At 37.2% G+C, this 21344-nt stretch overlaps 5 protein-coding genes across 6 annotated transcripts; 2 read left to right on the forward strand and 3 right to left on the reverse strand.

The window, feature by feature from the left end:
• Positions 1 to 18: 18 nt before the first annotated feature.
• On the forward strand, positions 19 to 2260 carry LOC100635975 (transmembrane protein 104-like). Of its 2 annotated transcripts, XM_003382820.3 has the most exons (10): positions 19 to 118; positions 162 to 283; positions 327 to 399; positions 444 to 537; positions 591 to 637; positions 707 to 737; positions 791 to 890; positions 1061 to 1208; positions 1259 to 1352; positions 1405 to 2260. In XM_003382820.3, exons 1-10 carry the CDS (start codon positions 98 to 100, stop codon positions 2187 to 2189), a joined length of 1515 nt encoding a protein of 504 aa, XP_003382868.1. In that variant the 5' UTR covers positions 19 to 97; the 3' UTR covers positions 2190 to 2260. The 2 variants fall into 2 exon arrangements, with proteins under 2 accessions (XP_003382868.1, XP_019853040.1); XM_019997481.1 differs by lacking the exons at positions 707 to 737; positions 791 to 890; positions 1061 to 1208.
• On the reverse strand, positions 2205 to 6909 carry LOC100636103 (sorting nexin-8-like). The gene is made up of 13 exons (XM_019997468.1): positions 6822 to 6909; positions 6546 to 6673; positions 6176 to 6311; positions 5150 to 5343; positions 4897 to 5008; positions 4025 to 4149; positions 3896 to 3976; positions 3682 to 3842; positions 3330 to 3531; positions 3166 to 3279; positions 3079 to 3108; positions 2879 to 3028; positions 2205 to 2804 (listed from the first exon to the last, which is right to left on the reverse strand). Exons 1-13 carry the CDS (start codon positions 6838 to 6840, stop codon positions 2637 to 2639), a joined length of 1620 nt encoding a protein of 539 aa, XP_019853027.1. The 5' UTR covers positions 6841 to 6909; the 3' UTR covers positions 2205 to 2636.
• Positions 6910 to 6978: 69 nt separating this feature from the next.
• Positions 6979 to 10045, forward strand: LOC100636230 (diacylglycerol kinase epsilon-like). Its single transcript, XM_003382822.3, has 9 exons — positions 6979 to 7761; positions 8156 to 8299; positions 8430 to 8575; positions 8724 to 8784; positions 8831 to 8944; positions 9202 to 9273; positions 9330 to 9451; positions 9502 to 9613; positions 9816 to 10045. Exons 1-9 carry the CDS (start codon positions 6994 to 6996, stop codon positions 9933 to 9935), a joined length of 1659 nt encoding a protein of 552 aa, XP_003382870.1. The 5' UTR covers positions 6979 to 6993; the 3' UTR covers positions 9936 to 10045.
• On the reverse strand, positions 9998 to 19423 carry LOC109582644 (uncharacterized). The gene is made up of 20 exons (XM_019997487.1): positions 18945 to 19423; positions 18497 to 18546; positions 17420 to 17542; positions 16576 to 16680; positions 16121 to 16173; positions 15869 to 16073; positions 15629 to 15729; positions 15421 to 15501; positions 15012 to 15135; positions 14806 to 14869; positions 14521 to 14719; positions 13607 to 13757; positions 12295 to 13496; positions 12141 to 12221; positions 11470 to 11544; positions 11305 to 11401; positions 11095 to 11253; positions 10966 to 11033; positions 10739 to 10857; positions 9998 to 10433 (listed from the first exon to the last, which is right to left on the reverse strand). The coding sequence occupies exons 1-20, from the start codon at positions 19193 to 19195 to the stop codon at positions 10313 to 10315; spliced, it is 3429 nt and encodes a 1142-aa protein (XP_019853046.1). The 5' UTR covers positions 19196 to 19423; the 3' UTR covers positions 9998 to 10312.
• Positions 19424 to 19914: 491 nt separating this feature from the next.
• On the reverse strand, positions 19915 to 21271 carry LOC109582657 (uncharacterized). Its single transcript, XM_019997500.1, has one exon. It carries the CDS (start codon positions 21203 to 21205, stop codon positions 20078 to 20080), a length of 1128 nt encoding a protein of 375 aa, XP_019853059.1. The 5' UTR covers positions 21206 to 21271; the 3' UTR covers positions 19915 to 20077.
• Between the last annotated feature and the right edge of the window lie 73 nt (positions 21272 to 21344).

Below are 21344 nucleotides of genomic sequence, written 5' to 3' on the forward strand. Positions count from 1 at the left end.
TTGAACCTATCTCTTAGACACGTGCTACCACGTGGGTGGACTGTTTCCAGCCCCACCTTTTATTCAACCATCGATATACTGAGTTAAATTACCATAGATGGCTACATATTCGCGCAAAGTTAGAAGTCTTTTTGAATAATTATACCTTTCCCACTTTACAGGTTGGATTTGTGTACATATTTAATCTGCTTATTGGTGCTGGGGCCCTTGCTTTACCAAAGACCTTCAGTGATACCGGGATTGCTTTAGGAACTGTTTTCATCACTCTTCTATGCACTCTGAGGTAATGCAATATAAAACAATGAGAATGAAACTATCTGTTGCAGTTACATCACAGCTTGCTATGTGATAGAAGCTATGGCTGCTGCCAACGCATATGAAAGAATAATGGAGAGAAAAGTGCATGTTGTTTTGCATGAATTTATGCTCTTATGACATTTCAGTGCTCAATGGAAGCTATGGCAAGACATGACAGTGAGTCTAAGCAAAATGGAATAACAATGGATCCTTCTGAGGCTGAGAAGCAAGAAGTGACAAGTAATCAGCTAAAATTGAATTTTATGATTGAATTAATGATGTTATAATCACAGTTTATATTGATCAAAAGGACTACGAGATTACAAAGAAATTTGAATATGTAAGTTATTGATCAAAAATTAGCGCTTTATCATCGACCATTTACACTGACATAAACACATATCTATAGGGTTCAATGGCAAACTTGTTTTTTCATATTTGTAAGTTTGGTTTGCTGCAGTGTTCAGTGCATATATAATGTATAATTTTTTAGCTGGAATCATACTAGCATATTTAGTCTTTTGCATTATGTCTTATGGTGATGTGTCATACTTTAACATTGCAATTGCTACATCACTGTCCCATGTGACATGGTATGTTCATGCATTCTATTTTTGCTATTATGGAAACTGATACTTGATTACTTGCAGTATAAGCTTAACTAAAAATAAATTAATAATTTTTTAATTTCCTGTTCTTGTTCACACTTTAAGGTGTAAACAAGGTATCAAAAAAGACCACTTGTACTTATTGTATATTATAGTCAGCTCCAAAGGCATCATCAACTTAGACTTAGTTTGATTTCAAATGATACTTTGTTTGGTGATAATGAAACATGGTTTGCTGATCAAGAATCAAGAAATGATTGTTTTACAAACTTTGGTAGTATAAAAGTTTATTATATTTGCCTTGTAAGTCACTTTAATTTAGTAACATTATAGTCCATTCCTATATTTTCTAGGCCATTATAGCCTTCACATTGGGTCCATTTGTATTCTTTGATATAACTTCTTCAAAATTTATACAAATTCTAACAACAGTAGCAAGATACATAGGTATATAAAGCACATTATTTGTCCACTCTTTATACAATGTGTTCAATCTTAGGATTTGGATTAATGACAATTTTAGTAATACTAAGATTCATAGAAGGCCATCGCTACATGCCTCAAGTAGCTAATGTAAAATCGTTGCCCTTCTTGTATGGAATTGCACTCTATTCTGCAAAAATTCAAGATTTCATTCCTGGAATTATAATGCCCATGTCTTCCAAGGAGCACATTTATCGTATCTTGTTGGGAGACTTTGTGACATGCTGGCTTTTCTACCTCTTCCTTTCATACGCAAGTGTATTTGCATTCCCAGGAGATGAGATTGAGCCACTGTATACTCTTAACTTCTTTCAGCCAGCCACCAGTGGTTCCATTGATTGGAGACTAGTACTAGGAACAATGCTAGCACTGCTACCAGTCATTTCACTGGTCAGCATATACCCAGTGCTTACTGTAACACTGAGAGAAAATCTCAAGTCGCTTTCTAAAATTATCCTTGAGTGTCGACTCAAGAGGAAGGTCAAATTTCCTGTTATTGTGGATCGTTTCTTGTTTCCCCCTCTTGTTTTCATTCCTCCATTAATAGTAGCATACATTACACAGGACATTGAGCTCTTAGCATCAATCACTGGATCATTCCCTGGCATTACAATACAGTGTGTCATGCCTGCTGCCTTTGTTATAGCTGCAAGATACAAGATAAAGAAAGCACTGGGTACCTATGATAATCCGTACAAGGCTCCATTGAGTAATATGGTGTTTGTCGTTGTTGTTCTTGGATGGTCTGTCATCAGTGTTGTCATGATGAGCATTAACTTGATTTTGAACCCACCAGAGTAATTTTGGGGAAATTTAAGTATCGATATTTTTGTTTGACAAGAACTTTTAGTTTTAATACAGAAATAATTAAATCTCATGATGACAATAATAATAATCCACAGTAGTAGATCAAAAATTATCAACATTTTCTTGTATCTCATGAGACATAAATTAAAACAACAACAAAAGAACAACAAGTAATAATAATAATAATAATAATAATAATAATAATAATAATAATAATAATAATAATAATAATAATGATAACAATAGTAATAATGCAAAAACTATAATCATAAAAGCCAACAATTTTTAAACAGCAGGGCTAATATAAAGTCTACACAATCTGACAGAGATTGAAAAGGTTTTTAAAAATCATAATTACAGCGTTGAAAAAGCGAGTGTGTCTGAGCTAATTGTGCAGCAAAGTCTGCAACATGTGTGTGTGTGTGTGATGCTAACTGCTTCTCAGTAGAAAGGAGATGCCTCAGGTACGCTTGACTTTGATGTCGGTGATGTCTCAAGCGAACGGGTGCCTCCACGAAGAGAGTTAGTTGGACCTAGTGAAGAGACTGGTGCGGTGGATTCACCCATTATGTCTACTGTAGGTTTGATCTCTTCCCACAATTTATAAAACTGGGAAAAAAGAGAGAATGAGAGAGAGAGAGAGAGAGAGAAGTAAAATGAGTATAATTGTTTGATACTCTTACTGTTTGGTGGTTGGACATTTGATTAGAGACTAATGCCTTTAACATATCTGGTATCTGTGACAGATTAACGTGAATCAACTGAGCCTCAAGATCAAGACAAAACAAAGAAAAAAAGTTTCGTCTTTCAACAATAATCAACTCGTCGTCATACTGTTAAAATAATTAATTATAAAGCAGTAGCTTTTTTATTTTTCCCCTACTTTTTGTTGCTTGCTATCTTGCCTCTCCGACTATAAAATAAAAATAACAACATTAATAGTGATAATAAATAAATAAATATCACTTACCATTACTTTTCCTTGAGCCTCCAAGTGACCCTTATACTTTTCCATCGTTTGAACTTTAGCCAGTGCCTTTTGGTGCTTGCGATGGACTAGTTTCTCTCGTCGTGTGCATAAATCCTAAAATAAACAACAAATTAACACAAGATCCTCTCCCTTTGTTCTCTTACCTGATAAGCTTTAAGGAGGTCAAGGAATAAGTGAGCTCCTTCAGCAAATCCTTTAGCTTCATTCTCTGCCTGAGTCAGTGCCCTGTCCCCGAGTGTGCTGAACTGATCAGAGAGCTGACGACAGTCGGACTGCATCTTCCCCCAAGTATTGTCACTACCTGAAGTCCATGGGGTGCTCAATACTGATTCACTACTTAACGAACTAAAGAGAGAAATAGAAATGACTCTAAAAAGTTAAGAGTTTTCAAGCTATAAAATTTGGTGAGCCTATGCTTTTTTTTCTACACCTATTTTTACTGCATTTTGTGATCAGTGAATGACTCTCCTTTATGGCTAGTTGTCAATCACTTACAGGAGTTCTCTTGAAAATGCTTTCATGTCTTCATGAAATGCTCGTGTCCTTCCTTCAAAGTTTTCCCCAATGTTTAGGAAAGCCGTCATTATCTTTAACATCATGCTCAACTGCTCTTTGACCCTCTCGTATTTCATCCTTGTCTGATCTGTAACCAGCTCCTAACAGAAAGAGAGAAGAAGAATCCTTTTATTGTACAGTAGGATACACTAACTCTTGCGTTCTGAGCTAAAGGGTTGAACATAACTTCATCAGGACTGTCCTTATACTTTTCCTTGATCCTTGCCCCCACGTCCTGTTAAGTCACATGACAGCATGTAGCACAATGGATACATGTATTTACCTGTCCACTGGCCGTAAAGAAATACCTTACTACTTCATCTTGGAGTAGTACTGGATGACGAGCGATTAAGCAAAGGTAACGACGGAGTGCTCTTCTTCTTTGCTCAATAAATTCGCTGCTTTGAGCTACGGAATAAAATGATATTTTTAATTCTTGCATGCTGCAGTGTATAAATAACCATATAGAGAGTCACGAGCATTTCAAAATGAGCTGATTTTTGAAAAAAGCAAAGGCCATGGTCTTTTTTCAAAAAATGGCTAAAAAATTACTCCAAATTTTTATTAGATTTTTTGATACATATTGATGTCTTTAAGCTATGTAGCAAGTTTGAGCTGTTTCTGACAAATTATTTTTGAGTTATGGCCATTTTTAAAAATTGGCCAATTTTTGAAAAATACCCAAGGGTATAGCCCATGGTTTTTTCCGAAAAATGGCTCCAAAATCACCCCAAAATTTTATTACATTTTCTGATACATATCAATGTCCTTATGCTATGTAGAAAGTTTGAGCTGATTCCGACAAATATTTTTCTAGTTATGGCCATTTTTAAAAATTGGCCAATTTTTGAAAAAATACTCAAGGCTATAGCCCATGGTTTTTTCTGAAAAATGGCTCCGAAATCACCCCAAATTTTTATTACGTTTTCTGATACATATAGATGTCCTTATGCTATGTAGGAAGTTTGAGCTGATTCCGACAAATATTTTTCGAGTTATGGCCATTTTTAAAAATTGGCCAATTTTTGAAAAAAAGCAAAAGCTATAGCCCATGATTTTTTCCAAAAAAGTGCTCCAAAATCACCCCAATTTTTTGTTACATTTTCTGATGCATATTGTTGTAATAATACACAAGTTTCCTAGTATTAAACTTACAGATTGCTTTTGGTGGTAGATTAGGCACCAGTCGAAAGGGGAACCGCTGAGAGAGGATATGATGGAAACCCTCAAAATCTTTATAGCGACGCGAGACAGAAGAACCAAATTTCTATTAAAAATTAAAAGAAATTAATCATTATGCATGTAGACAGTTTTATCCTAATTCAAACCCTGTTGTATTACATCTTAAGCCCAATCCAATGGCAAAATATAATTTTGTATTTTCAATGCATGAGTATTGTTAGCTTACCTTGCTCTCAACAGTATACTCATTGTGCTTCAGTAAAGCTCCTTTCTTTTCCGGTATCAGTGTGACCTTTATCTCATCAAAACCTTTGAGATCCTCATACGTGTAGCCAAGCTCTGAGGGATTAGTCGCACGAACGAAACGAGCTTTGATGTCCTTCAACTCATTGACACTGGCAAGAGATGGTGAGGGGAGCTCTACAATAATAATAATAATAATAATAATAATAATAATAGTGATAATAATAATAATAATAATAATAATAATAATAATAATAAGGTTAATATAGCACTAACATAGAAACATAATGACAACAATACACTTTGTTTACAGTGCTGTTGTAGCCAGCATGCTTGTATGAATCAAGTTATCTTGTTCATTGTTATTCATGACAATCAAACTACCTACTTGCTGCTAGCATTACTAAAGGCTAGACTCTATTTGTTGGTCAAGTACGTGTAGGCTACTATGCAGTTACAAGTTAAAAACAGTCTACCAGGAGGTAGCTACTGTAGTCTGGTGTACAAGTGACTAGTTATTATAACAATGACATCTGTTACTGAGAGAGGCAGAGGAGGGAAGGAGCATAGACTGCCTTACATTGATTTGTTATGTCTAATAAGTTATTGCCTATACCTACCAACTGTATAATAACACTTTCTATGGCAATGATAATGATGCATTATATACATATGTAGGTTGATTCTCTTTCTTTGTTTTGCTTTCTAATAGTTCCTAGTTTATTATAACATTCTCATAGACTAATAATACCACATTAAGTAAGCTCATTCTTTCTCTCCCGTGCTACCTCACTCACAAACCTTTGTTTTTATAACAGGAATGACAACCAGTCCCTTAACTAATTTATAAACTAAAAACTATTGTATCAACCTTTAGCATTTCCTTATAAAAATATCAACAGAAAGAGACACAATGTGTACAATGCTGCAAAGCATTCACAACACATTTATATATACACAGGAAATCTCTCTGAATATATGTTGTAGAGTACTACTACTGCAAACCTACCTTTATCAGTATAATTGAGTAGCACTTTGTCCTCAAGAGGTTTGCCTAGTTGTGCTAAAGCTGTCAGTGCCAAAGACTTGTAGAATTGATCCCGTCCTATCATGTTGGTCAAACCAGGATCACACATCTTCCATATCTGGAGAGAGAGGGGGAGAGATGGAGGGGGAGAGAGGGAGGAGGAGAGAGATGGAGAAGATGAATGAATCAGAAAAAGAAAAGGAAAGGGCATAATTCATTTTCAAAATAGCTGCAAATCTGAAACTAACACACTACAGTATACTGAATGTAGTGGAGTGAGTGGATCATTACAAACACATGAATAATAAACAATAAATCTACACACAAGAGATGTGTGAATCAGAGGATTTACCTCAGTAGCAGAGCTCTCTGTTATATTAGCAGTGGAGATCACCTTCAGCCATAAAGACTTAGGTATCTTGCTGCTATTGCTCACTGTCACCGCATCAAATACTTCCCTGTATAGCTGGGGAACTTGTCCTGGGGAGAAAAGAGGAGGAGGAGGGGGAGAAGGATTATAAAACACAAAAGCGTTATTGGCCATGCTTTAGGAGTCTTTTTATCATTCCTTCGCTCCTGCTGGAGCTCAAATACTCCTTAATATAGCCAGACAGAGGGGTGGTCTTACCTGTACTGAGTCCAGCCATGTTTGGTACAAGAACTTTGTTGACAAAATAAAGAAGGCGTGGCTAGTTTGGGGAAAAATAATGAAGGGCGTGGCTGGAATGCAGAAAAAGAGGTGGAGCTCATTTTGCATAATTATTGTTGGAGGTGTGGCTAAGAAATCACCTCATCTCACAATGGAGCCTCCTAACATTGTCGGAGAGACATCAAAAACTCACTCGAAAAACATGATGGGCCCTTTCCACTGGGTCTTCCTTTCCGTATTACTCCTGACAGTGTTCTGGGTAGTACTCAAGCTCTTCAGAAGACGCCGGGCACTTTTATTTGTCCTCAAACACGACCTGACACGGAGCCATCGCTGGCTGGCCTCGGATTTCCTCGACAAGCCGACCTATTGTAACTCCTGCATGCAGTGCTGTGCCTCTGGGAGCCTCTGTGAGGTCTGCGGGCTCTGCGTCTGCCCAGAAGAGGCTTGCTTACAATCAGTGGCAACTTCAAGCAAGACCTGCAAACCACTCTCGACCCAACCAGGAGAAAAGACCATGAGACACGCATGGATACGGGGCAACCTCCCTTTAGCCAGCAGATGCTTCAAGTGCCTCACTCCGTGTGGAACCGTCCCTGCTCTGGCTGACTATCGGTGTCTCTGGTGTCACAATACAGTTCACGAGGACTGTATCGACGAAGAGAAGGGAGAAGGAAGGAGAGAGAGAGGCGACTGTACTCTTGGTGACCACAAGAGACTGATCATTCCGCCTAATTGTGTGACGCTGGAGGAGAAGCAGGGATGGAGGAGAGGGAGGAGTAAGGTGGTCGTCAAAGAGATAGCAGTCCCAAATACCGACGGATGGAAACCGCTGATTGTAATGGCCAATTCTAAAAGTGGTGGGAAAGACGGGCAAGCAATAATGATACAATTAAAAAGACTCCTCAATCCAATCCAGGTAAGAAAGAGAATGTGCATTGTAAAGGGGTACAGTGATTTTCCTTAAACTTGCATGATAGAGAAGCAGAGATGTGTTATGAACATGCTCTGTTGTGGTCAGTATTAAGTAGGTGCATTCATTTTATTCCTGACCACAAGAGAGCATGTGTATAACACATTTCTGCTTGCCTATCATGTAAGTTTAAGGAAAATCACTGTAGAAAGATGGAATATAAGAATAATATTTTGATAATTAAGAGTGATTATGACTTACTCACACCTCTCCTCATTGACTAGTTACCCACAGTCTGTTTGAGGGGGCATGACTGTAGCAATTACTTGTAGTAACAATGTCCAATCTATAGAAATTAGCACTCACCCTCCCTCTCTCTCTCTCTCTCGTCTTTCCACAGGTGGTAGATTTACTCGAGACACCGCCAGAAAGTGCTCTAGAAATATGTCGACTTATACCAGAGCAGCCGACTAGACTGATGGTCTGTGGAGGGGATGGTACCGTAGGCTGGGTCCTGTCAGCCATTGATAAAGCAAACCTACCAGTAAGAACAATAGCAGTCAATTCACATACTATACTGCATTCAATATACTGTATTCACATACTATTATTATAATATACTGAATTTCATATGTACTGCATTTGATGCTATGTACAATCCTCATTATTCTTAGGTTAAGCCTTGTGTTGGTATCCTCCCCCTGGGTACTGGTAATGATCTGGCAAGGGTTCTAGGATGGGGTCCAGGGTATTCACCTGATGATGACGTGTCTGAAGTTTTAAGAGAAATGGAACACGCCCAACAGACACTAATGGATCGGTGAGTAGGATGAACAATTAATTACTTATTAATTAAGTTTTGAGCTGTTAGTTTTTCTTGCATTTTGTGGTTTTCAGTTGCAAAATGATTTAATTATTAGAAGCATCACAAGTCACACACAACATTCCTTCCTTTCATCTCCTTGTAGTTGGAAAGTCGTCATAGAATCTCAAAAGAGGAAGTACCTTGGACTTCAAAGAGACGCAAAGGTATGTCACATGTTAGTCACATGACGGGAGGATAAATTGACTATAGGTACTCACCATGAATAATTATTTGGGTATTGGCTGTGATGCTGGAGTAGCATTGAACTTCCACAGGCACAGAGAGAGTCGTCCTGACCTCTTCACTAGTAGATTAATAAATAAAGTTAGTAACACATATAACTTGATCAATTTGATTATAAATTATTATTATAATTACTGGAAAATGCTATAGTACTTGGGCCTTCAATGTAACTGCTTGCCTGTTAATTCCAATATTATATAATATCCTTAGTTGAAATCTTTAACTCTAATATCTATTGCAAATACTATTGAAGTATTGTTACTAACATTGATCATTTAATCTTGATAGTTCAAGAATTTTTTCATTGCCTTTAGTTCAATGTTGCTGTATATTTGTAGGCTTGGTATCTTGGCTTTGGTGCTAGGGACGTCATTGAGCAAAGCTGTAAAAACTTACCCAATAAAATCGAAGTAACTATAATAATAATTTGCTGCATTTCATTTAATACATATTATTTCTTTAACAGCTTTATATAGACGATGTACCAGTCAAACTGCCTGACCTTGAAGGTATCGTAATACTAAATATAAACAGCTGGTCTTCCGGTTGCTCTGTATGGAGTCCCAGTGATGAATGGGGCCCATCAAGGTATGTCACATGACAGTCACATGATGTACTAGTAATATTATGCACTGTAGGATTGATGATAAAATGGTTGAGCTGGTTGGACTGTATTCTTCATTTCATATTGGGAAGATACAAATGTCAGTGGCCGAGCCTTTAAAAATAGGACAAGCAAAAAGTGTCAAGGTACAAGCAACTACCTTAATTTCTATAATGTCATTATTATTATTATTATTATCATTATTATTATTATTATTATTATTATTATTATCACCAGAACAAACAACAAATGTAAAAATATAAAATAGAATAGGTTAAGTTATTTTATATAGAGAAGGAGAGTAGGAGTTATTATTATTATTATTATTATAATTATTATAATTATTAGGTTGTTTTGAAAGAGAGCGTCCCCATTCAAGTTGATGGCGAGCCTTGGCAGCAGAGCCCATCAGTTATTAGTATCAATCATAATGGACAGGCCAATATGTTGAAAAAAGTTTCTTCCTAAAATGTGTTTTTTAAAATTTCTTTTAATGTCATCTCCCCTCCATGTACTCTCTCTCTCTCTCCTCCTGTATCCTTTTATCATTGTCTCTCGATAAAAATTTTAACAAATTATTTCAGTTTAATAATCAATAATAATAATAATAATAATAATAATAATAATAATAATAATAATAATGCACAAGTTGATATAAAAAATTCAATAGAAATGAAAAAAAAAATAAATAGTAACGTCCAATTGTGATTATTACCATCATACAATAGTAATAATTTTTACTATAAAATTAATGCAACCGCTTAAATAAAATAACACCAACAAATAATGAAAACTATCATAATAATAATATATTCACACGGTAGTGGGTGGGTGTGGTTACAACGTCATAGGTCGACCTGCCAAAAGCTCATTATTGGAAAATGCATTTGTCTCTCGTGTCTCTCAGTCCGTCTCAGAGGAGCCTCAACGATACCTTGATCAATATAAGCAGGCGCTACTTCAATCCTTGATTTATAAGAAAAAAGAAAAAATGATAAAACTACAAGTCTACATTCATGTACATGTACACATGGGCAACTGAAGAATTATTTTACACTTTTTGATTCGTATTGATGCCCTTTGGCCATGTAGAAAGTGCAGTTAGATCTATGTTAATTTAACACTGATGGCCCTATGGCTTATGCTACACTGTGTATAAAGTTTTGAGCCAATTCTAACTGCATTTTTTTTATCGTGAGCATCTTAAAATTGCAATTATTTTCGACATTGCTAAATTTTTCGTGAATTTCATGACGCCCATCTCTTCTTACCTGATTACATTCTCAGTGATACTAGCAACATCTCCATCAATGATAACTGATAGTGGCTTGTCCTTTGCTTCAATTTGTAGCTCATACACATGATACTGAGTCTCTTCATTGGCACGATACTATACAACACATAAAAATAAGTAAAAAGTAATCTCTATAATTATGCAAGGCAGTCTTGCATAATTTTGTAGGGCAGTCATGTATAAATTTTGTAGTTTTTCTCATACTTTAGTTTGCGATAGTCTTCCACCTTCAGCTTGACATTTGATCAATGAGAGCTCCAGACACTCATTCTCTATAAATAAAATTAATTTTTAAAAATCAAAAAATATCGTTCTCCTTTCTCCCTCCTATACCTGGATTGGACACAATGGTATCGCTTGGATGTGGTATATTGCAACCACTAATGATCCATACGTCTTTATGCTGGGTGAGTTCACCTCTAATAAAGTTGTTATCCAGTGAGAGCTCGGTCAGTACTAGACTAGTTTCAAACGGCTTAGCCTGTCTTTGACCTAATTCATTATAAAAGTAAAACAGAATAAAAGGAAATTAGAACTAGTTACCTTTCTTTCCACTTAGTCTCTGGACATCGAATCTATGGAACATAAACATTTCTCGGTGCTCGAATCCTTTGACTGATTTCTCTGATCTTAGCGTCAACTAAACACACATGAAAGGCAAGATGATAATGAACGTTGGCTAGTATGGATTCATGAATATGAGCTCACCTTCACTTTGAACATCTTTACTCTAATAGAATGAGAGGCTTCTCGTATGTAATGAGACGTTATATCAATTAGAATCTAAATAAGAACAATTGACAATATCTCATAATCATCATACAATACATGTACATGTATGTAGGGTTTTCCACAAGTGTGCAGCCTTTGTCAGTGAATTTTAAAATTTGCTCCAAAATCGGGTCAAAGTCCCTGTACTATAGTACAGGGTGTTGGGCCGAATTTCGCCAAAAATGGCAAGGTCAGAATTTTCCATTTTTATAACTTTTTCTGATGCGTATATATGTTTTTATGTTGTGTTTCAAGTTTCAGTTCATTCCAATCATAATTGGATTTTTCATGAATTTTAAAAGTTGCTCCATATGCCATTAGGCTAATTGTAAGCTCATCACGCTCATGCTTTTTAGCTCACTTAGCATGCCTTGTGGGAAACCCGACATGCGTGTACATAACAAACCATACATGTATCATCATATAGCGGTCATATTTTAAGGACATTGATAGTTCATAGCAGCTGTTTATATGCTTGCAGAAAATATTCTCACTCAGGCATGTCATTTTGATGCAATCGACGAAATTATTAGAATTTTTAAAATTAGCAAAAACTATCATCCGCAAAATACAAACGACTATTAATTATGGTACATAGCACAGCCTACCCTTGATGGAGTGGGAGGGGCAGACCATCTTGTATCCAAATTCTCAACTGAAGAGAAAGGTCTACTGATAGCTAAAGAATCCTATAATACAGCAATAGAGTAAAAATACAAGAATGAGAGTAGCATAATAAATATTATTTTGTCTTTGTCTTACATTGGGTAGTAATCTCATGACATTGTGTATAGCTAGCATCACATTCTGCTCGTACCAGCTGTCCATGTGTGAGAGATAGCGACCAATCAAAACGTCTCCACCAAGCTCAGGGCTCTTATTCTCATTAGCTGGTTCAGGAAGGTCAATGAGGCCGGTTGACGATCCTAAGCTAGTGCTGGCACTGGGGGCACTGCCAGATAGTCCAGAGCTGGCCTGTGATAGTGGCAGGTAATGAAACTCAATGTCTAGTCCCCAGAACAAGTTTGGCTCTTTACTCCGAAGTTGTGTGAAAGCTTTCGCCGCATTCGATAGCGTATCGTCGTCGCCAGCAATCACAAACTTAATTGTTCTTGATTTCCCCGGGGGTCCCGAGAGGAGAGCAGCGACCGGTTGTATTCTCCTGTTCTTTAGTCTCAGTGAATTGGAGGGATTGGCTCTTTGCTTGACTCTTAGGCTCCCCGTACCTGACACAGGCGATGTGGCTTGATTGGAATAAGACCCCATCTGTACTTTACCCAGTGTAGACCGACGAGCCGGCAGGTGGTGACCTCCAGACGAAGAAAAGTTCTCGGTGTGACGTCTCTCGAGAACCGGACGACTTCTGGGGCTGTCGGTAGAAAACCTACTGGTAGCCTCTTCACTGGTACGACTACTAGTGTCACTGGCATCATCTTGACTGTTGAAACCTTCAACATCACCGGGATGAGCCGGAGTGTGACTGGAGTGACGACGCACCTGTAGTACACTGACTCCAGGGTCACTCTTTGCAGCTGGTGATGTGGGACGGAGTGCAGACCCATTGGCTCTACTCTCTCCTCCCCCTCCATTCCATTGCTCACTAATTGACGTTAACTCAAATGAACTCCGTGGGCCAATGCCATTGGGTACTTCAGTAGCGGAAGAGGTTTCTAAGAGGGCTCCGCTACCAGTAGAATCAAGACTAGTCTGACTTAGAGCTGGTCTTTGGTAGGTGATAGAACCCATTGGATAACTAGCAAGGAGTGAAGAGGAGTCACTGTTACCAGGTGGAATCGGCCTCTCTTGCAGCCTGTTGAGGATTTCTCTCATTTTATCCATCATTGTTGCTAAGTTGACACTCTCCAGCTGATGGACTGGCATATATGGAGGAGGGAGAGGGAAAGAAGGAGGACAAGGATCCTCACTTGTTGAGCTAAAGGCACTGTCCCTCTGCTCATCTGATTCTACAAACAAAGAAACAATTTAAAATTAGCAAATTTTATCTTCACAGTGTCTCCTTCTCTCCTTCTCTCACCTTTTCCTTTTCCTTTTTCTCCCTCTCTCTCTTTCTCACCAATAGCTAGTGTTGACAGACTTTGAGACAATTTGCTAATCTCTGTCATGAGGAATTGATCTGCTTCCTGTATTGTTTCAAGCAAAGCTGCCTCTTCAGTAATGTCTACTCCCTCCTCACACAATTGGGTTAGTTGATCTTCACTTAGCCTCTACAGGAAAAGCAGCACACACATAACACACATGTAACACGTACGTGTACTTAATTAAAGAAATTAAGATATAGGTTATAGTACACCGGTAGTACAAATACATGTATATACATGGGGATATTCAGTACATGGAAATTGAATGCTTATGTATGCAATGATGCTGCTACTGTACATAACAATTGTGTACAATTACATTGTGTGTGTTTGTTTATTAGCAATAACACTAGCAATGGACAAATAGAGTTTAGAAAACCGACATAACAAAACTGTATCACTTTTGGTAAGTTTCAAAATCGCAAGAACAATCACACACGCCCGCCTAAAGGTAACTGTCTCTGGCTGCCTACCTTACAGACACAAACAATCATCCTACAACATATAGGCTATACACACATACAGTAAGTTACCGTATAGCAGGTGTATTTTCAAGGGTAAAATTTCTGTTTAGAACAAAGACTTTTGTTCTGTTTATTGAGGGTGTGAGATGACATTTTGTAAACATATGAAATAACTTTTTAAAGGAACAGATATTAGTCTAGTAAGGAATGAGCAACAGAGCAAGAAAAGGAGCCTGGGGGGGATATACCCACTATATGGTACAATCTGTTTTTACCAAGGGTAATCTTGTTTTTACATGAGTATAATCATGTTTATTATTGGACAGATGAGTAGGCACATTCATTTGAATGCTAATTAGATCAGAAATATGTACATGAACATGGACATAATAGAAATGAGTGTGTGTGTGTGTGTGTATACGTACAGATATCTTCTTGTCCAAATCAGTTAGGTCAATACTAGTATCAGGAGGAGCAGAGTGCAGTACGCTCCTCAGCAAGAGTTTCTTTATCAAAGATGAAGACGGTTTCTCTTGATGGTAGGTGAAGGACTGATAGAGATAATGACCAAGGGATGCAGGATGACTAGTATCCACTAGCACCACCACTGACTGACTCTTGGGTCTAGAGAATGAAAGTATGAGAATGAAATTAAAAAGAATGGATATAGAGTACAGAGTATGAAGAATTGAGACCACTTTGTGGCTGACCTGTTATGCTTTAGTTTTAAGCCTAAATCATGCTCCATCAGTAACCTCCGTCTGTATGATGAGCCTAAAAGAAGGAGAAAAGGAACATAAAACGTGCAGGCTCTTTCTTAAGCTTTTGCAAACAAAAGGGAGTAATGTTATTATTATGTTACGATATAAATTAAGCTTCTTTTGTTGTCTTCATGGTAATATGATTAGCTTCTAACCTTTGACTTTCTTCTCAATCCCAACCATGTTCAATATAGCCTTCACAGTGTCCGAATGAGATGAGGGCCACATGTAAAACGGCATCAGAGTCTGATACACTTTAATATAATCAACCTCTGAAGCCTGAGGGATGAGAGAGAGAAAGAGAGGGAGAAAGAGAAAGAGAGTGAGAGAGAGAGAAAGTGAGAGTGAGGGATGGTGGGAGGAAAACAAGGAAGAGAGGAAGAGAGATATGTTAGTAACTATGACACACACGAGAAGAGCAACACAAATGCATTTAGTACACAAAAATGAATAGCATTTACTTTTAAAACCACACGACACAAAAACACACAAAATATACAACTGCACACACACAGAGAGAGATGTACATTGCAGGCATAGCTAGTGTCTGTTAAATTAGCTTACAATCATAAGCAATTCTTTCAGTAACAGTATCAGAGGAAGGAGTAATTCCCTCTCACCATAATCCTGAGTGTGCGATATCTCCTATCAAGAGAGAGAGAAAGGGGAGAGTATAATATAGATAGATAAAACAAGTACAGTGTATAAAAGTGCAGGAGTTTTGTAAAAGGAAGATACTGTACTAGGGCTATAGTAAAGGATTTAAACTCACAGTGTGCAAGAGGAAGCAAATACGATTAAGAGCAACTGGTATCAGAATAGGATTCCTAGAGACGAGATCCTTTAATCTTATATAAGATAGACTAGTAGCAACTGTAGGGAGAGGGAGAACAATAATAGATAAAGGAAAAATAAAAATTTAATTAAAAATATTAATTTCATTCTTATGCAAAATTAATCCCACTATGCTTCTCTGTACATATATACTACATCCTTTCCAATGTTTCTTCACCTGAAGCATAGTTCAATAGTTTGCATACACCAGGGGGCAGGCTGCCAAAGAATGACCTATGGTGATGATTATAGCAATCATTTATTAATTCGTGAACAAGTTTCTCTTCCTCTTCGCTGGACGAGAAAAGAGAGGAACAAGGAGAGAGGGGAAGTGGATCACGGATTATGTCTTTTGAAGCTGCAACGGAAAAAGGCGTCATAACCTAAGATCAAAGAATATGAAGATAACTTTTTAAAGAGTTGCACTTACCGTGACTTCAAAAGGATCGGCTATCCCACTATTGTCAATGGTATAATTTCTAGCTGCAGTGTAAAGAGAGGGAGAGAGAGAGCACATGGTAATCACATGTCATGAACATGTACAGAGGGAGTGGGGAGATGAGAATTTGGCATGTGTCAACTACATGTACATTGCACATCAGCAATCAGCATGCACTGTATCAGTCATTAGTCACTGGTACTATTGGAATTTCTATGTATCATCAGATCAATGAATGACACTCAACATTGAGAGGGTAAGCTGAAGCCATTGATGACTGATATCAGAGACTAACAGAAGCTACAAGAAACAGACCACAATCACCACATGATGATGTATGGTAGCATTATTTCAACTATTAAAGTATAGTCCAATGTATAGCAGTGTACAATCATGATACACACACACACACACACACACGTATATGAGTTAGGTTTCTTTCTTACCGAGGTTCCAGCGTAAGTACATGTTCCTCAGTTGGAGACTCGGAGAGAAGCCGTAGAACTGCTTGAGAAAGTGTATCGTTGCGATAATTGCATGTTGGATGGACAGTAAAGGGAGGGAGTTAAGGACACAAACAATGATAATGGAAAATATCATGCCTTAAAATAACAATGGATTAGGAAATGAACATAGGAAATAATACAAGAAAACGATGCACATACAATACATGTACATCTACATGCAATGCATACATGTACATGCACCTAAAAAGCATTAGCTGTTTAGAATGGAATGGATGCCATTTGCCAAGCAAACAAACCACTAGCACAGAATTAACATAACATTAGCAGAGACTGTAAACATATGCATGTACCTAGAAGAAAAGGGAATCACTAAACCACAGGCACAAATACCACACACTATCTATACACATCATGTATGATACTGTACATAGCTTAGGGGAAAATAGAACATGACAAGATCATTTGTATAATACGCCATTTCATAATCATAACTAATTACTCATGTACATCAATTGGAGCATACCGCATAAAATTATACAACTATAATAAGCTCAATATCTCATTAAAGCAGTTAAGTACAGTAGCAACCACCCACAAAACATACAACTAATTCTGTATAATCCAGTTACTATTAGTACATAGGATTGGTCGATACTAAAGACATAACATTGGAAGCATTAATGGTCCCATTGGTAGAGTACACTATCAGTTGATGACTGTCACTATTTAACTGATCAGCTACTGACATCAAACACTACATACACTAACACATACCAGAAAGAGACACATACATGACACTTAATTCTAGTCAAGAGTAGGATATGTGCTTTTGCTTTCTCAGTTGATTGGAGAGACTTATCCTTGAGATTTGTCCATTGCCTATACTTGTTAATATCAACCTGCATCTCTATGATGTCCTTATAGACATCAGTGAGGGGCCTATGACCTGGATGATAAAGAAAAACAAAGTCACAATTAAAAGTATTTTTATATACACACATAAACAGGGAATGGATGTACAATTGTACACCATTAATTAATTTAGTACATATTTAATACAAGTGGGACAAAAATGGAAGCATTCCCGAACACCCAAAACAATCACCATGTAACCACAAGCTAAGATCCATGTAGTGTGTGAGTGTACTAAATGTATACACACACACACACACACGATGATGTAAGAAATTCTTTTTAGGTACAGCCAGACAGCAAGTTATTAAGAGTAAAGCCTCATAAGAGCACAGCAAACAATGAATTGAATAAAAAATGTCCTTAGCCAGAGAAAAGACTAGCAATAAAGGTAGCATTATCAGAGCCTTAATATAAATGTATGCCTTTTAAAAGAGGAGTCCTTATATTACTATTGAGAGAAACCTTCCTAGAAAGGTTGCATAGGTCTATTCACTGCAATAAGGTAGTAGCTCTGTCCTTAGGTTAGAGGGAGCAGTTTATAATGATGGATAAGGTGTTAGGGGCAGGTCTGTCTTGATTAGACTATATTGGTGAACACACCAGGCCAGCTGTGGAGTATTTGGTGACAAGAAATGGCCTCCTTGTGGCCACAAAGCTATGAAGTTTATAATACATACTTAATTAACAAGAGGAAAGTGAAGAGAGAGAGAGAGAGGGGGGGGGAAAGAGAAATAAGGAAATTAGAAAGAGATAAAGATAAGAACAAGAGTTGGGGATAAATCACAAAAGAAAGAGGAGGAGGCATAGCAAAGGAACTGTTTGCTTGTTATGTTCTTATAACGAGGGCATGCTCTCTAGTAAAATGCTTACTTAAAGAGCAAAAGCAACATTGTTGGGCATCTTATCAACAAGATCTCATTAGCTAAACAACTGTTATGCACAATTAGCAATACCCATACACACACACATATATACACATGCTTACTTTGTCCACTGTCTAGTGAAATGAGTTTAGCAATAAGACAAATGATGTAACTACAAAATGAAAGAGAGAGAGAGAGAGATCCAAATATGACACAGTAGTTTATTTATTAAATGATGACAAGGACAAGATGAGAACTGACATTATTACAAGCTAACATTATCAACACACCAGCTCATGAAGACAAAATGTCTCTCATAACTTCCCTTGCGGGCATTATACATTAATAAAAGTCGCATGTACACGTACATTTATAAAAGAATAATAACAACAACAATATTAAATTATTAACATGACATGTGAGAACGGGTCAGTTACAAAGCTACAAGCAAAGAGCAAAGCAAAGGGAAAACAAAATTATCGCATGTAGATAATTACACAAACACTATTAGCAAGTAGATGCAAGTGACACGTTTAACATACACTGCTGTATACATGACTGTATATGTACCTTGTTACTGCATCTTGACTGGTGGTTAGGTCTTTCCAGAGTTGCGTCTCTGTCTCAACTAATAGAGAAGAGGAGGAGGTACGATGAGCTGGAAGATGGTGAGCAGGAGAACCTGACACAGGACCATCAGGGCTGTCTGGTGGAGGAGAGAGAGAGTGGCGAGGGTGAGAAGAAGATGCTGGAGACCTGAGGAACCAGTCAATCTGCTTAGCATAGTTAAAGGACCGAGCGTCCACTTTAGCTATTGGCATTATGTGGAGGGTATTTGTAGCTAGTGAAGGAAGGCTGGAGAGACTAGGAGGGTCGATGGTGAAGCGTTTTTTGGTTTATTGTGACTGCAGACCCAGTTCCATTCAAGACTAGTCTGCTAGGATGTGGAGAAAGGAATGGAAGAGATGATAGGAAGAGGAGAGAGAGAGGGATAGAGAAACTGCAGCAGAGGTGAAGACTATCTCAAAATGACGGGGGTGTGGCTGGTCAGTCACGTGATTTATTATTAAAATAGGAGGGACAAAAGTTATTAATTGTTTCCGTAAACTAGACCTACAAAGTATACGGAGTAAGCTCACGTGATTATGATTGTGGGTGGGGCTGACCCACATGGCATGCATGCATGGCACAAGTAGGACAATTATGAAATTCTTTTTTAAAGTCCATTTTTACATTTTTGCTGTCCATTTTACATGTTGCATGCAACATGTCACATGCAAACAGTTTATAGATGAGTCATTTGAAACACACTGCATAAAATAGGAAACATTTCTAGCTACATATGCATAGTTTATTATCTGCATTGGTTTCATGCACACTAAATTAGAGTGATTTCATTAGGGCATTATAGTTCTATGCTATGTAAAACTTTCTAAGTTATGAAATAAGTAATGATATTAATCTTGCAGTGGGTAGTATGCCATAATTAGAGACATTGATGTATTTGTGAAATTGTAAACCTCACATCTCTGATCTGATCTTTAGTTATTATAACTCCTTTATAGTTCACTTTCATAAAGGAAATACAGCTTTGATAGGAGTATCATTACTATAGCTAGATCTATTCATTTGATTGCAGTTATTACACTCCTAATTTAATAAAATTTAGCCTAAATTGTCAGCAAAAATATACATTAACACTCTTAATTCATTGAAGGGTTCAACTCTTCATCAATAGCACTCTCTGGAGGAACTTCAAAATGAGTCTTTGCAGCTGTTGATGCAACAGTATCAGTAGTAAATACATCATTGATACTTTTGATTCTTTGTGTGACATCTACTAGCTGTCTACGCTTCTTAATAGTGCTCCTTCTTTTAGGATGCTCCAAAATGAATATGTGAACGATAAGAGAGACTCCGGCTAAGAGACCTATTAATGGCAGTGACACACCACTCCACATGAAACTTATAAAATTAGGACTTTGTGATATTGAGCCTACTAATCGATTGATAAATGCTGGTATGTAGAACATGAGAGAGAGTATTGGATAGCTTACGAGTGGTAGCATCTCACGCAAAACTTTCTTTTTTTGCTCAGTCAGTTGTTCTTTCAATAATGGTTGATTCTCATTATCGTCGTCATCATGAATTTTATTATTGCAGCAATTACAGTTATAAGCTCGGTGGACTAGTATCGCTGTTACTATCACTACAGCTACACCACATAGCAGGAGACAGAAAATAGCTGGCCCATATAGAAGAGTATACTGTTCAATTTCTCCTTGAGGTAGCTTCTTTAATGCATTGTCTCCTTTCCAGTTCTGTATCCAGCACCAAGCTCCAGCTAGACCATAAAGACCATTGACAAAAGGTACCCAAGTAAACAATGCAGGCCCAAGAGTAGACACCAATATGTAAACAATTTCAAGTCGATTTAAGTTAACATGAAAAACTGAGAAGCAGAACAAATGAAAAGTTAAACAAAATGTAAATAATAGCTTAATCCAGATGGAATACTCTATCAGAAATGCTTCAACAACACAAACAGGATAATAAACTGATTTTTTTGTATCATAATTAATGAATACTACCTCTAAGGCCAAAACTGCATCGTAAAGCATAGCTGATAGGACTTGGTAGATTGCCAGACGATGAACGAAGTATTTGTGTAGCTTAAATTTAACAGCCATGACCATAGCAATCAGGCATATAATAATTGAAATAATTGACAAAACGCACATTGTCAACAATATAATGTACTTTTGCTCAGAAGAAAGAAGCCCTGAATGAGTATGATTGGTTGTAGCGTTTTCTTCATCGAGCTCTTCCATTTTCACTGCTGTACTGCTGCGGTGCAGTTCAGAAGAAAGGCGTGGCCTGCAGGAAGCATAAACAATAACAAAATAGAAAAATAAAATAAAATAATTAAAAAATAATAATAATAATAATAATTAATTAATAAAAATAAAA

This window comes from Amphimedon queenslandica, unplaced genomic scaffold, assembly GCF_000090795.2.
Source record: "Amphimedon queenslandica unplaced genomic scaffold, v1.1 AMPQUscaffold_13519, whole genome shotgun sequence".
NCBI classification, from domain to species: Eukaryota; Metazoa; Porifera; class Demospongiae; order Haplosclerida; family Niphatidae; genus Amphimedon; species Amphimedon queenslandica.

Excerpts from the sequence above, each read along its gene's own strand:
- LOC100635975 (XM_003382820.3), top strand. The coding sequence starts at position 98 with ATGGCTACATATTCGCGCAAA. Across the intron at positions 638-706 it reads TTACAAAGAAATTTGAATAT|GGTTCAATGGCAAACTTGTT; the intron begins GTAAGTTATTGA and ends ACATATCTATAG. Across the intron at positions 891-1,060 it reads TCACTGTCCCATGTGACATG|TCAGCTCCAAAGGCATCATC; the intron begins GTATGTTCATGC and ends TGTATATTATAG.
- LOC100636103 (XM_019997468.1), bottom strand. Across the intron at positions 4,150-4,896 it reads TCTACCACCAAAAGCAATCT|CTCAAAGCAGCGAATTTATT; the intron begins GTAAGTTTAATA and ends TTTATTCCGTAG. Across the intron at positions 3,280-3,329 it reads ACCTCCTTAAAGCTTATCAG|GATTTATGCACACGACGAGA; the intron begins GTAAGAGAACAA and ends TGTTTATTTTAG.
- LOC100636230 (XM_003382822.3), top strand. The coding sequence starts at position 6,994 with ATGGAGCCTCCTAACATTGTCGGAGAGACATCAAAAACTCACTCGAAA. Across the intron at positions 8,945-9,201 it reads CTAGTAGATTAATAAATAAA|GCTTGGTATCTTGGCTTTGG; the intron begins GTTAGTAACACA and ends GTATATTTGTAG. Across the intron at positions 9,452-9,501 it reads GATGAATGGGGCCCATCAAG|GATTGATGATAAAATGGTTG; the intron begins GTATGTCACATG and ends TATGCACTGTAG.
- LOC109582644 (XM_019997487.1), bottom strand. The coding sequence starts at position 19,195 with ATGCCAATAGCTAAAGTGGACGCTCGGTCCTTTAACTATGCTAAGCAG. Across the intron at positions 18,547-18,944 it reads AGTCAAGATGCAGTAACAAG|TTACATCATTTGTCTTATTG; the intron begins GTACATATACAG and ends TTCATTTTGTAG. Across the intron at positions 14,720-14,805 it reads TTAAAACTAAAGCATAACAG|ACCCAAGAGTCAGTCAGTGG; the intron begins GTCAGCCACAAA and ends TTCATTCTCTAG.
- LOC109582657 (XM_019997500.1), bottom strand. The coding sequence starts at position 21,205 with ATGGAAGAGCTCGATGAAGAAAACGCTACAACCAATCATACTCATTCA.